The following is a 13,690-nucleotide window of genomic DNA, read 5'->3' as shown; positions in this document are numbered from 1 at the left end:
ATATATATATATATATATATATATATATATATATATATATATATATATATATAAATTTAATAAGTATCTAAAGAACAGGATTTAATTCTGTTTAGTATAAATTGAACTGAGAGGGAAACAATAATATAATAAAAATTCATATATAGTTTGATAATAATTTAATTAAATATATTTAATTATTTAATTTTTTAATTATCAAGTTACATAATAATTTTTATATATATTTAGTTAGAAAAATATTAAAAACTATTAGAATTTATTATTTTTTATTCTTACTTAACGATTAATTCAATATTTTAGACTAATATTTTTAGTTTAATAATTTAATAATATATTTTGTTATATATTTTTATAGTTAAGTAATATAGTTATGTGTTAATGAGTTATAGTTCAAATGCCATAATCTTTTTATATTCAACTAAAAAAATTGCGAATTGAAGTCTTTCTATTATGTTTGGTAAAAAAAAAAAAGAAGATTAGTGAAGTTGTTATGCACGCCAAGACGATGAATGTGGGGTTTGCCTGCCTATAAATTTCCGTAAATTTGTAGTGAGCATTTGCGTTTCATTCGAATACGAACAGAACTTAGAAATTAGAATAGACAATAGAGCAAACTAAATTATTTGTGCACAAGAAGGAAAGGGCAGGGTATGGTTCACCTCGTTATCTGCTAAAATATCTTATTGTGAGAATGATAAGATGAGAAAAATATAAATAATAATAATAAGCGTGATGTAATTGATGATGACAATAATAATAATCCATACAAAAATGCCCTTTTGGAGGATATTTTGGAAGAGAATTGAATATGCATTTGTGATGGATGAATGGAATGGAATGGAAGTGAATATGTATGTGGCATTGCAATGTTTGTAAATAAATTGCAATTTGCATGCATGGGAATGGGAGTGGGACCCAGCAAGTTGAGACAGTTGTGAGAGAGCCATTAAATGACTTGGCAAACCCTTCATATGAATCTCGTGGTTTGGACCATTTTGGCGGTCGTTAAATGATGCTATTATTTGCTATGCTTTCATGGAATATATATATCGGACAAATTAAATTAACATGTATATGCATGCATGTGACCCATGATTCATGATTCATGAGGCATAGGCGCATAGCATGATCTAAATATATCTGCGAATGGATAATGCCAAAATGAAATTATTAAATGTATGAAATCCACACACAGGTAGAATAGTGATGATGATGAAGTGGTGAGTGATAGTAATATCGTAACAATAACATCAATATCATGCGTTGGAGAATGACAAGTTCGTTAGCCTTTGCTTTGCCCAATCACCGACCATAAAAAAGCATTCTTTGTCCATATATATATCATTCACAATATATGGCTATGCTGTTTCTTTAATTTCGTGATTAGTCTAATTATTTAATTAAACCGCCCAACCAATCCCCTTGTGGAAGAAAAATCTATATCCTTCCTTCTACTCATTAAACAAATATTTGTACGAGTGCCTCTCCATCTAAATTTTCAATGACAAAAAGGGATTATATTTTATTTTCTCAAATAATTTAATAGTATATAGAGCGCTTTAACAACACCAACATTTGCATTCATAACATTATTTGGTGGCACCATAAGAGAAGTTATTTCTAGAAAGGATTTGGTAGCAAGTTTCTTTGGCTGTTCAGAAAGGGTATTTATGTTAAACAGAACTTTTTCAATGCTTATTATAATATTATTATACAATAAATATATAGTTTAAAAATTAGCCTTTCAACAAAAACTCTTATTTGTGTTCCTTTAGCATTAACTCAAGCTTTGTGACATGTCTTTGTGTTATCTTAGCCAAATAAAATTTCGCATTTTTAGGCGTACTAATAAATATACGTATCTGTAGTCAAGCAAAGATAGAGGGAAATATGGAGTAGTCAGGACCCCCCAATTTTAATTCCGTTTTGATTATGATGATGTATATTATCCTTATATGAAGTTGATCATTCTTATATTATCATCCAGTAAAGCAAAATTTTTAATTTATCTATATTAAAATCAATTTAATATTCCTTTTGTATAAATTAAATCACTTATTTAATTAACTTGAAAAATTTTGGATACAAAAGGGAACTGATTCTAAATCTTTGCCCGCTCAATAGAATGTCTAGGCAACCTCAAGAACAACACAATGATGGTTTTTTGATAGCAAATTATAAGATACGATTAATTTGTCTCTTAATATCTTCAAATAAAGGAGTTTTGTGACCATACTCTTTTTTTTCCCCACGAGAGTATCTGTATTTTCTAATGCTAGCACTTTGAGGAAAATAGAGTGTGTGTGCAATATTTTTTAAGAAAATGATATTTTATTAGAAATATCAAATAAATAAAAAATTGAGTTTTACTTTTTTAAGAGTTGAACTAGAAAGTTAATTATTTAATTATTTTTCAGTCAATATGATGAGTTAATTTTGTTTGAAATTATATTTTTATCTTAAATTTTAAATTCTAAATATTAAAAATCTAAATTAATATTATTAGATGTAAATTATTTGCTGTTTGGAGGAGATTAGTTTTAGCTTGAAATTGCGGTTTAAGGGATATTATATGTGAAACGGATTGTCTTGACATTTTGTGCCTCGCGCATGATTTTATGAATGAGTTTTCATTTGAAGTAACAGATTTGGTTCACAAGATTCAGGAGTTTCTATCTCGTACTTAGTTTATTCACGTTGAGTGGGTATCTTAGGAAGCCAATAGAGCTGCGAATTGGATGACTAGATATAAAGTCAAAAGTAATTCTAATCATGTTATTTAGTCTAAGTGTTGTGTTGATCTCTAATAAATTATCTATGTAGGATAGTGTTTACTTTATTTCTTTGCATGTTTAGACCAAATTTTTTTTTCTTAAACCTAAAATCTTAAAAAGCTAAGATAGAAAATGTAATTTAACAATACAAAGGAAGAGGGTTGATGTTCGCTAATTAAAAATTAGCTCTTTATATTTATTCATTTTTTATAATCTTATTAAAAGGTGGTTGGCCTCATTAATTAGCAACTTACTCTTCTAAATTTAAACTATTAATATAAGGTATAATAAATAAAAATTAAATTTATTTAAAATAAAAAAACTCAAATTATTCTTCGACGAATTTTAGATTGAATATTTTGATTCAAATAATTTTTTATTCTCTAAAAGTCTTCAAAAAATACTTTTATCAGACATTTTGACTGAATTCCCTTTCAATCAAATTTTTAATGCATGTGAGATAAATAAATTTTTTAACAAACTTTATTTTAATAAAATAATTATATCATAAAAATATTATTACAAGATAAATTAATTTTTGTTTTAAAATGATAAAACGACCAATTTATTTTATGGGAGTAATTATCAAATATTTTTAAATTTTGGAGAAAAGTGTCAAATTTAAAATGTTTTGAAAAACAAGGAATGTAATACTCTTTATTTAGCAAAAAACATTATCAATGAGGCATATTTTCTTATATCTAAAAACTATGTTTTAATTATAAATTTAAAATGTAATTACAATTTTTTAAAAAAATTTAGATTAGTATGGTAATGGATAGCAGTATTTGAATTTTATGAAGGTAGTGTAGAAGTCTCGAAATTGAGAGGAAGAATGAAGAAGAAAGAAATATGAGATTGATGGTTTGGCATTTAGCAAAAGGACAATGGTCATTTATTAGAGTAGTAAAAGAGAATTTTGTTACTATGAATAGTAGGAACTAAAAAGGAACAAGGTAAGGTGGTTATTGAAGAAGAAGAAGAAGAAGAATATGAGTTAGATGGGTGCAGAGATCAGTGACCATCACCATCCAAAGTCCAAACCACCTTATCTCAAGTCATGTCAGCTTCACCACTCTCATGGACCTGTCAGAATTATTCACACAACAACGCTGCACCTACAACATGAGTAGTCCTCACTGCATTGTATTTTTGTTTTTGAATTTCGAAATGAAAATCCAAGAATCAAGATGAGAAATTCGTAGTTGGGAATAATAAATGAAGATGATTATTCATGAGACAAGGAGGGGTCCACTCTTAAATGGGTCTTTTGGATCCGAATGAAGGCACTGACCAGTCAACCCTTTGACCATCTGACTCTCACTCATCCTGACCATTCTTTGACTCTCTGACTCCGCATTTATTCTTCCTTCACAATTACTTTTTGGATATATATATAACTAACCTCTTGTTGGTTTGGTTCAACCACCATTTCGATATTATACTTGTTTCCAGAAAATCAATCATTATATTTCTTCTTCTTCATCATCTTTTTGTATCTATGTAGGCCCATTAATTTCTTACTAGTATGGCGGCAAGCATCCCGTGATCTTATTCTTAAAGCCCCATACAAACATGTCAGGCCTACTGCTATGTATGACATTCTTCTGTTCATATTTTAACTCTATCTAGCCATGTCAGGGTAATTACTTAATAACCTCATTCTTTATACAGTAATGATAATATTATTTTGTAATCAACAAATAAATGCAACTCAAATTAATTAATAAGAATAATGTAGTGTAGTGAGGAGTAGTGATGCATGTGAGGCAGAAGACTAGAATTATGATGTTGCAGTACACATTGTAGCGGTGGCAATCAATTCGTATTTAATGGTTGCGTTGTTCTATCTTAAGTTTCTGTCTAAATACCTCCATCCCTCCCTCTTTGTCATGTTCCTTCCAACTAACTCATCACCCCCTCATTCAACACTAAACATAATAATAAAATATTCAGTAAACAAAATATTTGACATGCCTTGTAATCATTTTGTATTATATTTTACATCATCAAAATGTAAAATAAATTAAACAAAAACCAATTGTCTTGTGACACCATACAAGTTAGAGAATTGAAAGTCTTGTCAATGTAAAATGACATGAATCCACCGAGCAGTAAGTAAAACTTAAGAGTGCTTGGTTAATTTTTTGCTTCCATTGATATCATAAGAAATTAAATTAGAGTCTATTTTATTTTTGGACGTTGACATGGTGTTTGTATTTGGGTTCCACGTTACTTTTTGGGCTTGAACGTGACCTTTGAGTCCTGAATTATTGACCCAACCGAGAAAACAAAGCAAGGGCCTGGAGTCCTCCTTATTAGAGTGACTGATTGATTTTTCAAATGTTGTAAATGTTTTAGGAAAATATTTTATTTGTATTTTGTATGTAAAATTGTCTTCAGATTAATTCAATAATAAAGAGATTCATTTGTATCCATTCAATGTAAGAAAGAATAAATTTTGGGGCAAAATGGTTTTCTATGCCTATGGTGCCATCATGACAAAATTGAAATATCAGATATATATCTCGTACCATAATTGTGAGACCGCTATGAAGAGAACACAACTTTGGTTTTTAAGTTAAAAAATGGGATAACATGGTGTTCACAGTGATCTTTCCCAACATATCAGTTATCCATCCTCAACTGTTATCACTAGCTGCATTCCACCTTAGTGATTGCAACAACGCACTGTGAAAGCGAGAAAAAAAAACGATAAAATTAAGTTGCCAACATCACTTTCAAAACATCACTTATGATGCAGAGATTACTATGAAGCCATCTCCAATTTCGAAATCTACCATGTCAAGTCAAAACTAACTCAACACTTCGTTCACTGAATCAATACACTTCGTTCACTGAATCAATATCGAAAAGCGATCCAGATATAACATTAACACTTTGGGACCAATTTAAAAAGCTTTGAATTTGGGAGACTAAAATAGTAAATGCGGTGAATTTGGGATCATGACAAGCTTTTGGTCTGATTAAGCACTTCGGGAAATAATTACAAACTAAATTCGGTAGCAAAAGGGAAGTATCAATAATACATATTTGATTTTGCAATTTTTTTTCTAAGAAAAAGCCTATCTAAAATGTATCTGTACATATGTTGTTATTGGTACATTTTTAACATGGTTCATAAGAATGTTGTCTTGATGTTACATGTACCGGTGAGACAGTGAATCTGGCATCTCGATTCTATTGATACCTAGTCGTCGTTGTGCCAAAAGAAAATTCTCAACAAAAATGTGAAGGCCTCCAGTATTAATGTTATATAATAAGTGCATCCCCATATGCCTAAAAAATGGAAAACATCTAGCGTCTGTTAGCCCATTAAAACATATTTTGGAGATAGTTGAATACAGATATAAAACTAAAACCGTGGGTCTTTGACTAGAATTTTAACCTGCAGTCTACTTCAACTCATTTTCAGATAGTTTTTGCCTCAGGTTCTTAAGAGCATCCACAACTTCTGAATCAAGATTATGCTTCAATAATCTACCTTGAAAAGAAGTGGATCTGCAAATAGTATCAATAAATAAAACCAATCATAAAAAACTGTTACTATCATAGAAAGTGGTCATATTCACGACACCAACTTAAGTTACACAATAAACATGTTTTTATATACATTTTTTTTAATTTCCTTCTTTAGGTGAAGGATAAACAAGTTGATTTGTGTGTGTAATGTTGTATGGATCTTAAGGACACACAAACCTAGATGTAGATGTCCATGAAGGATTGATGTCTAACAAACGATAAAAATAACTATAAATAGTTTTTTAGTTCATTAGTTTTCATATGCAACACATAATCCATACTGCAAAATATAACAAAAGACATTACCAAAGCATATTTTTAAGATAGAAAATATTTTTCCAATCTTATTGCAGACAGGGCACACCTTTGCTCTTGAAGCATCCTTTCAACCTCCTTATTTGATGCCTTGATCTTTATTCGTGCAGTTAATAAACAAGATCGAGTAAGATATCATTAAAGAAGACAAAATCATCCAACGGGTTGTAAAGCTAATAAAAAATGTTATTAATGAACATCTTTACTTGCACGTCCATTTTCCTTATGCAAACAAAGGTTTGATACTCTTTTTTTGGGGGGGATATCTTTAAGACAAGGACGAGAGTAACACAAGAAGAGGGGGAGGATAATAGATCCTCCTTTCAAGAGCAAAAGTTAAACAAAAGAAAAAGCTAGCATTGAAGATCCTGAGTTTTAACACCAAAACACAATTTAAAACAAACTCTGAAGAGCTTTTAACCATCTTCCCTTGTAAATTTAGATTATACAAAATAAGAGAGAGTATTACTCAGTATTGAATGTCGTCATCAATATCCTGCCTCAAGTTAGTGTTTTACCTCAGTAACCAATGCCTTGCAACTCCAAACAAAGGCTCCCTGAAAAGTATATGAAATATAAATAAATAGCATAAGAAAGACACCATTTCATGATACTTTGGTGATGTATGCATCAGCATTTAAAAAAAGGAAAAGGAAATAATGTAAAGATAAGAGAATTATTTCTATTTCTGAAGAAATTAAGTAGTTTCCCTGGTTGATATTAAGGAGAGGGCAACAATAATAACTGAAAAATAAAAGCGAAGAATGCATACTGCTCCATGTGCTGCTTCTTGTTGACAGCGGTCAGAAGTGACAACCCAGACTTTGGGGCATCCATCCTCTTTCAAAGCTGAAACCTAAACAATCAAAGGATATTGTCGTTAAAGTTCTATTAATTGGACCATGTGGAAATTCATTCCAATAATCATTGATGTAATATTTCAAAGTGATAATAAATGTATATTCCAAAATCCTTTGACAAATGATGGTAAATCTCTATGAAGCCATGATCAAAGTAAAAGTCCACTTAAAACTGTGTCCATCTGAAGTTATATCTAACCTCTTTTTCAATCCATGTATCAGCACTTGATTCGGCCGAGAAAATGACATCAACACTGGAAAACGGCCAAAGTACAAGATCAGAACTTAGAATCACTATAAGAATTCAAATAAGATATTGAAAAAATATGTCAATTGAAAACAACATCATTACCTCCCCTCCCTAAAGATTCCATTCATTGGAACCATTGTTTTAATAGGCTCATTAAATGTTCATAAGGTAACAACTAAACTAGCTGTGAGAAAAAGAGTACCCAGCAAAGTTTTCCTTGTGAGTAGGGAATCCAGACATCATGGCATCAAATACGGCAACCACTTTGACCTCTGTAGTGTACAAGTCAACAAATAATGAAAATGTGAGAGAGATGAAGAAAGACAAGTGGGAATGAAGCAGTAACAACACCTCGTAGCATACTAAAGGTTACAAGCTCATCAATAAGCTTTTGTCGAGCAATATCAAGTCTTCCTTTCATGAAGTGCTTCTTGAGCTTCATCCAGTAGCCACACACATTATAACCATCAACAAGCAACACAGGGACTGCACTGTCTATACCCTGGTTTGTGCTGCACACACAAAAGAAGCAAATTTGACAAAAATGGAAGTGGAGGATTGGAAAAGGGGCATTAGTGTTCACCCATAGAGGGAGGTGGTGGGATCACGATAGAGGTCGATGGAATCTTGAACGAGTTCCTCCTTCTCCACCTTCTTTTTGCGATAACTGGTAGATGGTCTGGGACTGCTGGAGTTTCGTTTTTGGAACTCCTACATTCGCAGCATTATATTATTATTAAATAAAATAGAGAGAATTGAATAACAAGCGGTAACTGTAAGTGGTTACCTTCCATAAGCGTAGGAATTGGAGGTTTTGCTTGACATTGGATGTAATTCTGGGAGGAGTTGGTTCAGAATCAGAACCCTAGCGAACAGATACGAAGCTTGATTTGAATCGAATATGCATAAGAAAAAGATATGAAAGGTGTTCGAGGGAGGAACCTGAGAGTGCCTCTTGCTTTTGGCGACTGTGATGGTATTCCGTGGATTATGAGTGTGATTGGAAAACAGTGCTGTTAAGGAACAAGATGATGGAGGTGTTTTCAGTTTCATTTCATAGCCTTGGAGCTCCAATGTCCAATCAGCACTGATTCTACTCCAACTCTCTAGTCTCTCTAGTCTCTCCGGCAACTGGTTGGTTCGTAATTGGACAAGTAAGCCACTGCAGCACCGTATCCTCTTTCCCTTTTTTCACTTGGGCTTGCTTGCATTCTCCTTTTATTTGGGTTTTTTTTGGTCATCCTATTTTATTTGGGCTGAACCTTCCTCAATTTCTATTGGGCCGTATTCTCATCTTTTAAAAATGATTCTAGATCCTGACCACAAAACTTTTTTTTGGTATACTTTTACTTTTTATTTTAACCTTTTTAAGTGTTTGTTGTTATTTATTTAAGTATTAAATGGTTTATATGTGTAGTCAAACAAAAAAAATGGTTTATATCTGTTCATACCTGGGCTTACAAATATAGCACAGTCCAAGAAATCACTTGTCAGCAAATGGATATGGGCCATTTTGAACAACTAGGCCCAATGGTAGTCAAGTCCAATCCATGTGGCATCACACAATTCACATTGACTAAGATACCAGTTTCCACTTTCCATAGCTTGTATCCGACTAACTTGGAGAGCAAGGTAAATGTTCCCCCACTATTTACAGAAATAAATCATTCATGATCATTTATAAATATTTTAATATTCAGGTATTTTTTTTAATCCAATTCTCATTTGCAGTTGTTGAAATTTTTGCTAACTTAGACATTAAAGTTATTTGCAAATACTTTTATCATTATTTAAATAAGGACGTTGAAAACACTATCGTTCTGATATATCAATTGAAAATTTTATCTAAAAGAGTTTGAACTTTACATTCAGGCCAGAAATCTCATCTAGTTTTAGATAACACCTCAGAATAATATACATCATAAAAGTTTAAAAACTTGACAAATAAACTTGTGAATGAACAAAACTAATTTTATACCTACAAAAATAAGTAAATTATTATCTATAACTATTGACAAATTTTTTATAAATAAAAAATTAATGTATAAATATTTTTACTACATCAAGATCATCTTTCGTGAATAAAAATAAAAATATTAAAATATGTTTAATCTTTAAACGTTCTTAAACACACTGAAATTTGTCTTCTTGTTCATGAAAATTGAACCTTTACCGTTAAATTTTATGAAGCGCGCAATATTTTTGTTTTTGAACTTTAAAGCATGGTGATGATTGATGAGCAAAATCATTATATGGTCTCTTTACCTTGCGTCTGTATATGTATGGCCTTTTTATGGAGAGTTATCGCAGACATGTCCCTTTATGTATGAATAATTGTTTTAAGAGCTCAATATTCGAAATCTCCCCCCTTCCCCTTTCCCATTTTTTGGTTGGACATATGGGCAATCATTGGTTTAGAGAAAAGCGGTCCGATGATATGTGCCTTATCATAAATGCCTTCAAAAATATTTCTATGCAATTTAGAGTAGGATCAGCTGGCATTGTATGCAACGTAGGAAACAGGACAACGTGGATTTTATAGATTTATTTAAATAATCAAGCAAGCTGGAACACATTATTGGGATTGCATACCATTTTGAATTTACTACAATATATATGGGGTTGTGAAATGTACACAAAATTTCATGGTCTGACGATTTATATCGAAGTGCCAGAATAAGCGGAGAGCAAATTAAGGGCTTCATGCAGCGAACTTGTTTTATTTATCTTATTCTTAATGTCTCCGGAGGCAGAAGAGCAATTATTGTTTTGTTTTATTTAATTTGTGATAAGGTTTGTGGGAGTAATAATATTTTGTTGCTTTCATTATACTTGTAGGTGTCTTTTAGAAAGCCACTGTCTTAAATGTGTATTGGTAAATATAGGAATAAAAAAAGTGCAAAGTGGATGGGCATTTTGGTATTGAACTAACTACTCCCCCGGTCCACACTAGCGAAGAGGCATGTGGAATTGAAGAGAGAAGTGTAGTAGTGATAATTGATAAAGAAAGAAATAGGAATGGGAAGTATTACATTTACATACATAAGCATACCTAACGTTATGCTAAGGACAATCCCAATTCCCAAATAACAAGTCCAATTGGGACCGCCTCCTCTCTGCCTGCTCTATCATGGCACGTGACTGGGGCCTCCCTCCATTACAGAAAGTTGTATGGTAGGGTTTGGTTTTTTGATTGCAGAGGAACCATCACACGCCAATAAAAGAAAGAATACGTTACACCTTTACACTAATGTGATGTATGTATAAGGTTCCAAAGTTGAGAGTTCCAAGTCCATCTCCGCAGTTCGGTTTAATTAATTAATTAATTAATTAATTATCAATCTTGTAATTTAATTCCCCCAACAGTCCATGTGCATCATATTTTCCATTCTTGTTGGTGCTGCTTTTGGAGAAGGAAAGAATCTATCTATTTACTTTTATTTATACACAAAGAATGAAGAGAGAGGGGTTATTGTTATTGATCTAATCATGTAAGTGTTCTTCTGTTCTGGCACTGCATGTGCTGCAATCACCGCTCCACACTTTCTCTTTAATTACTTCTTTTCTTTATATATATTGATACATACATCTATCCTTAGTTTATAGATCGAGATGAGCAACAGTCCAAGTCCCACACCGTGCAGTCGATCCTGGTGAGTATGTATATTAAACTTAAAGGCTCTCTCCTCGTTTCTCATAGAGCTAATTGAATTGAATTCTGGTCAGGTCAATAAGCGAGGAGTCACTTAGAAGGTATGTGAAGTTCGCGAGTGAGAGCTGCATTCAGGAGCTTCTGGCTGCTTCAGACACAAACAATAATAACAAAGGGAACAACAATATTAACATTATTAATAGTAATTACGATAATGATGGTGGTTGGAAGCTCCTGACTCTCGACAACGGTGTAGAGATTTCCAAACGGAGGTCAGGCTCGCTCCACACTTTCCGCAGCCGCTGGGTTCTTCCCTCTGTCTCTCCCCAACAATTCATCACTGTCGCCAACGCCATTGACGCTGCAAAGGTATTACAGTTTACAGCACGAGACAACTTTTGTCTTTATCTACTCTACTGTTTAATCCTATCCCTTCTTCGTTTTAATTTCTGCCTCACATCCATACCAAATATACATGCTTCCTTGTCTTTTACTATTTTCGTTTTCCACTTTTTATTCCTTTTTTCTCCTTACACATGCTTCTCATTAGTTAGCTAATTCAGCTTGTGTAGGCTTTATTTGTAAACAGACAACACGACAAAACATTCACACACTGTATTTACATCAACCATTCTATCTCTGTAGGCATATTAAAAATTAGTTAGTAAATTAGTCGATATAAATACGTGTATAGTTTAACTAGTATTTAATATATATTTTGTATTTTAATGTGTAGATTTTGGTAATTGATTTTAGTGTATATCTCACATAGTTAAAATCGATTATTTTTCATTTTTAAAATACATTTTGGTTGGGTTAATTTTTTTTTTTTAATTTTATGATGAATTATTAATTAAGCCAGCAATGGGACTCGGATCTGGTGGAAGCTCGGTACATAAAAGATCTGGAAGAGAATCTGAGCATAATTCGGCTAAGGTTTGGAGAAAACTCGAAGCCTCTGTTCAGGAATAGAGAATTCATAGTGTACGAGCGGCGTGAGACCATGCAAGATGGGACCTTGGTGGTGGCGGTTGCTTCACTGCCAAAAGAAATTGCTGCTGGCTTACATCCCAAGCAAAGTAATGCCATCAGAGCCCTCTTGCTACAATCTGGATGGGTCGTTGACAAGCTTGAAGATAATTCATGTGTCGTTACTTATGTTGTTCAGGTAGATAATATCTATATATAATATATCTACGTAATTATTCTTTCATTATGGACCAACTAATCATGTTTAATTTGATGATCAGCTGGATCCTGCTGGATGGTTGCCCAAGTGCTTTGTCAACCGGTTTAACACAAAACTGGTCATGATTATTGAGAACCTTAGAAAATTGGCCCAGCAAGCTTGTCCTCCAATTGAACCTCAAAAATAATTCCTACTTCTATATATTTGTAAAGTTTGGAGGGAACAGATCGGAGCCAGGGAGAGTAACACCAACTATATATATATATATATATATATATATATATATATATATATATATATATATATATATACTATAATCAAGTGAGCCAATTTTGGCACTGCAACTGCAATATATATAAAAAAATGTTTAATTAATTATTAGTGATAACCAATAAGCCTTTGCTTTATGTTGTCAATTTAATGAGTGTGTGTGTGTATCAGTTATTTAGTTTAAAGTTTGAAGCAAGGACAAGTAGTGGGAGGAACTAAGTACGTAACAGAAAACGGCATCTTACTTTTAAGTTTTAATTTGGAATTAGATGCCGCCGTTGACGTTATTATTTGTCGTTTATTCGATCATCTTTTTGAGAAGAAGATAGGCAGGAAGAACGTGAAGGAACTTAAAGAAACTTTATTGCTGGGACTGCCTCCAATTGATTTCCACCTTTATTTGCTTTTCAAATTCCTGTGGGAACTACTGTGGCTGAATAATAATGCATTTCAGCTACTTAATATTTAGGAAGTGCTTCTACTTCAAAATTTAAAATAGCTAGGAGTTAATACTTGATAGTCACGCTTCAACGCTTCACAATTCATTCTCATTAATTACAATAAGAGTAATGCTACACGTACACCAAAATCAGCCACAAAAAAAAAGTAATTTTGGCGTGCACAAAGTATTTTTTGTAGTAGTATGGAACAAAATTAAAGAAGTCAATAATGTATGCCAGCAAATCCTCTTCCTCTCCCTCTGATGAAACAAAAAGAAAATCCATTTACGAACAAGAAGCTAGGTTTAACTTTATCATTACAAGATCAAGTTATTGTTTTAGGGTGACTCATAATTATTATATTGTACAGCTATATGTCTATATATAATTTTCTATA

General features: G+C 32.2%; 2 protein-coding genes across 7 annotated transcripts; one reads left to right on the top strand and one right to left on the bottom strand.

Annotated features, from left to right (window-relative positions):
* Positions 1 to 5,732: 5,732 nt before the first annotated feature.
* Positions 5,733 to 8,929, bottom strand: LOC112706763 (uncharacterized). Of its 6 annotated transcripts, none has more exons than XR_011869248.1 (11): positions 8,685 to 8,929; positions 8,530 to 8,607; positions 8,326 to 8,453; positions 8,094 to 8,254; positions 7,945 to 8,014; positions 7,692 to 7,746; positions 7,405 to 7,488; positions 7,102 to 7,189; positions 6,624 to 6,728; positions 6,184 to 6,296; positions 5,733 to 6,074 (listed from the first exon to the last, which is right to left on the bottom strand). XR_011869248.1 is itself a non-coding variant. In XM_025758227.3 (11 exons), exons 1-10 carry the CDS (start codon positions 8,793 to 8,795, stop codon positions 6,191 to 6,193), a joined length of 879 nt encoding a protein of 292 aa, XP_025614012.1. In that variant the 5' UTR covers positions 8,796 to 8,929; the 3' UTR covers positions 5,733 to 6,074; positions 6,184 to 6,190. The 6 variants fall into 6 exon arrangements, 1 of the variants encoding a protein (XP_025614012.1); XR_003155861.3 differs by having other exon boundaries at positions 6,682 to 6,728; XR_003155850.3 differs by having other exon boundaries at positions 7,151 to 7,189.
* Positions 8,930 to 10,647: 1,718 nt separating this feature from the next.
* Positions 10,648 to 12,808, top strand: LOC112706737 (uncharacterized). The gene is made up of 5 exons (XM_025758182.3): positions 10,648 to 11,233; positions 11,342 to 11,395; positions 11,469 to 11,763; positions 12,257 to 12,562; positions 12,645 to 12,808. Exons 2-5 carry the CDS (start codon positions 11,355 to 11,357, stop codon positions 12,768 to 12,770), a joined length of 768 nt encoding a protein of 255 aa, XP_025613967.1. The 5' UTR covers positions 10,648 to 11,233; positions 11,342 to 11,354; the 3' UTR covers positions 12,771 to 12,808.
* Positions 12,809 to 13,690: the final 882 nt, after the last annotated feature.

This window comes from Arachis hypogaea, chromosome 1 (assembly GCF_003086295.3).
Source record: "Arachis hypogaea cultivar Tifrunner chromosome 1, arahy.Tifrunner.gnm2.J5K5, whole genome shotgun sequence".
Lineage (NCBI taxonomy): Eukaryota > Viridiplantae > Streptophyta > Magnoliopsida > Fabales > Fabaceae > Arachis > Arachis hypogaea.
This window is presented reverse-complemented; position numbering and strand designations above follow the sequence as displayed.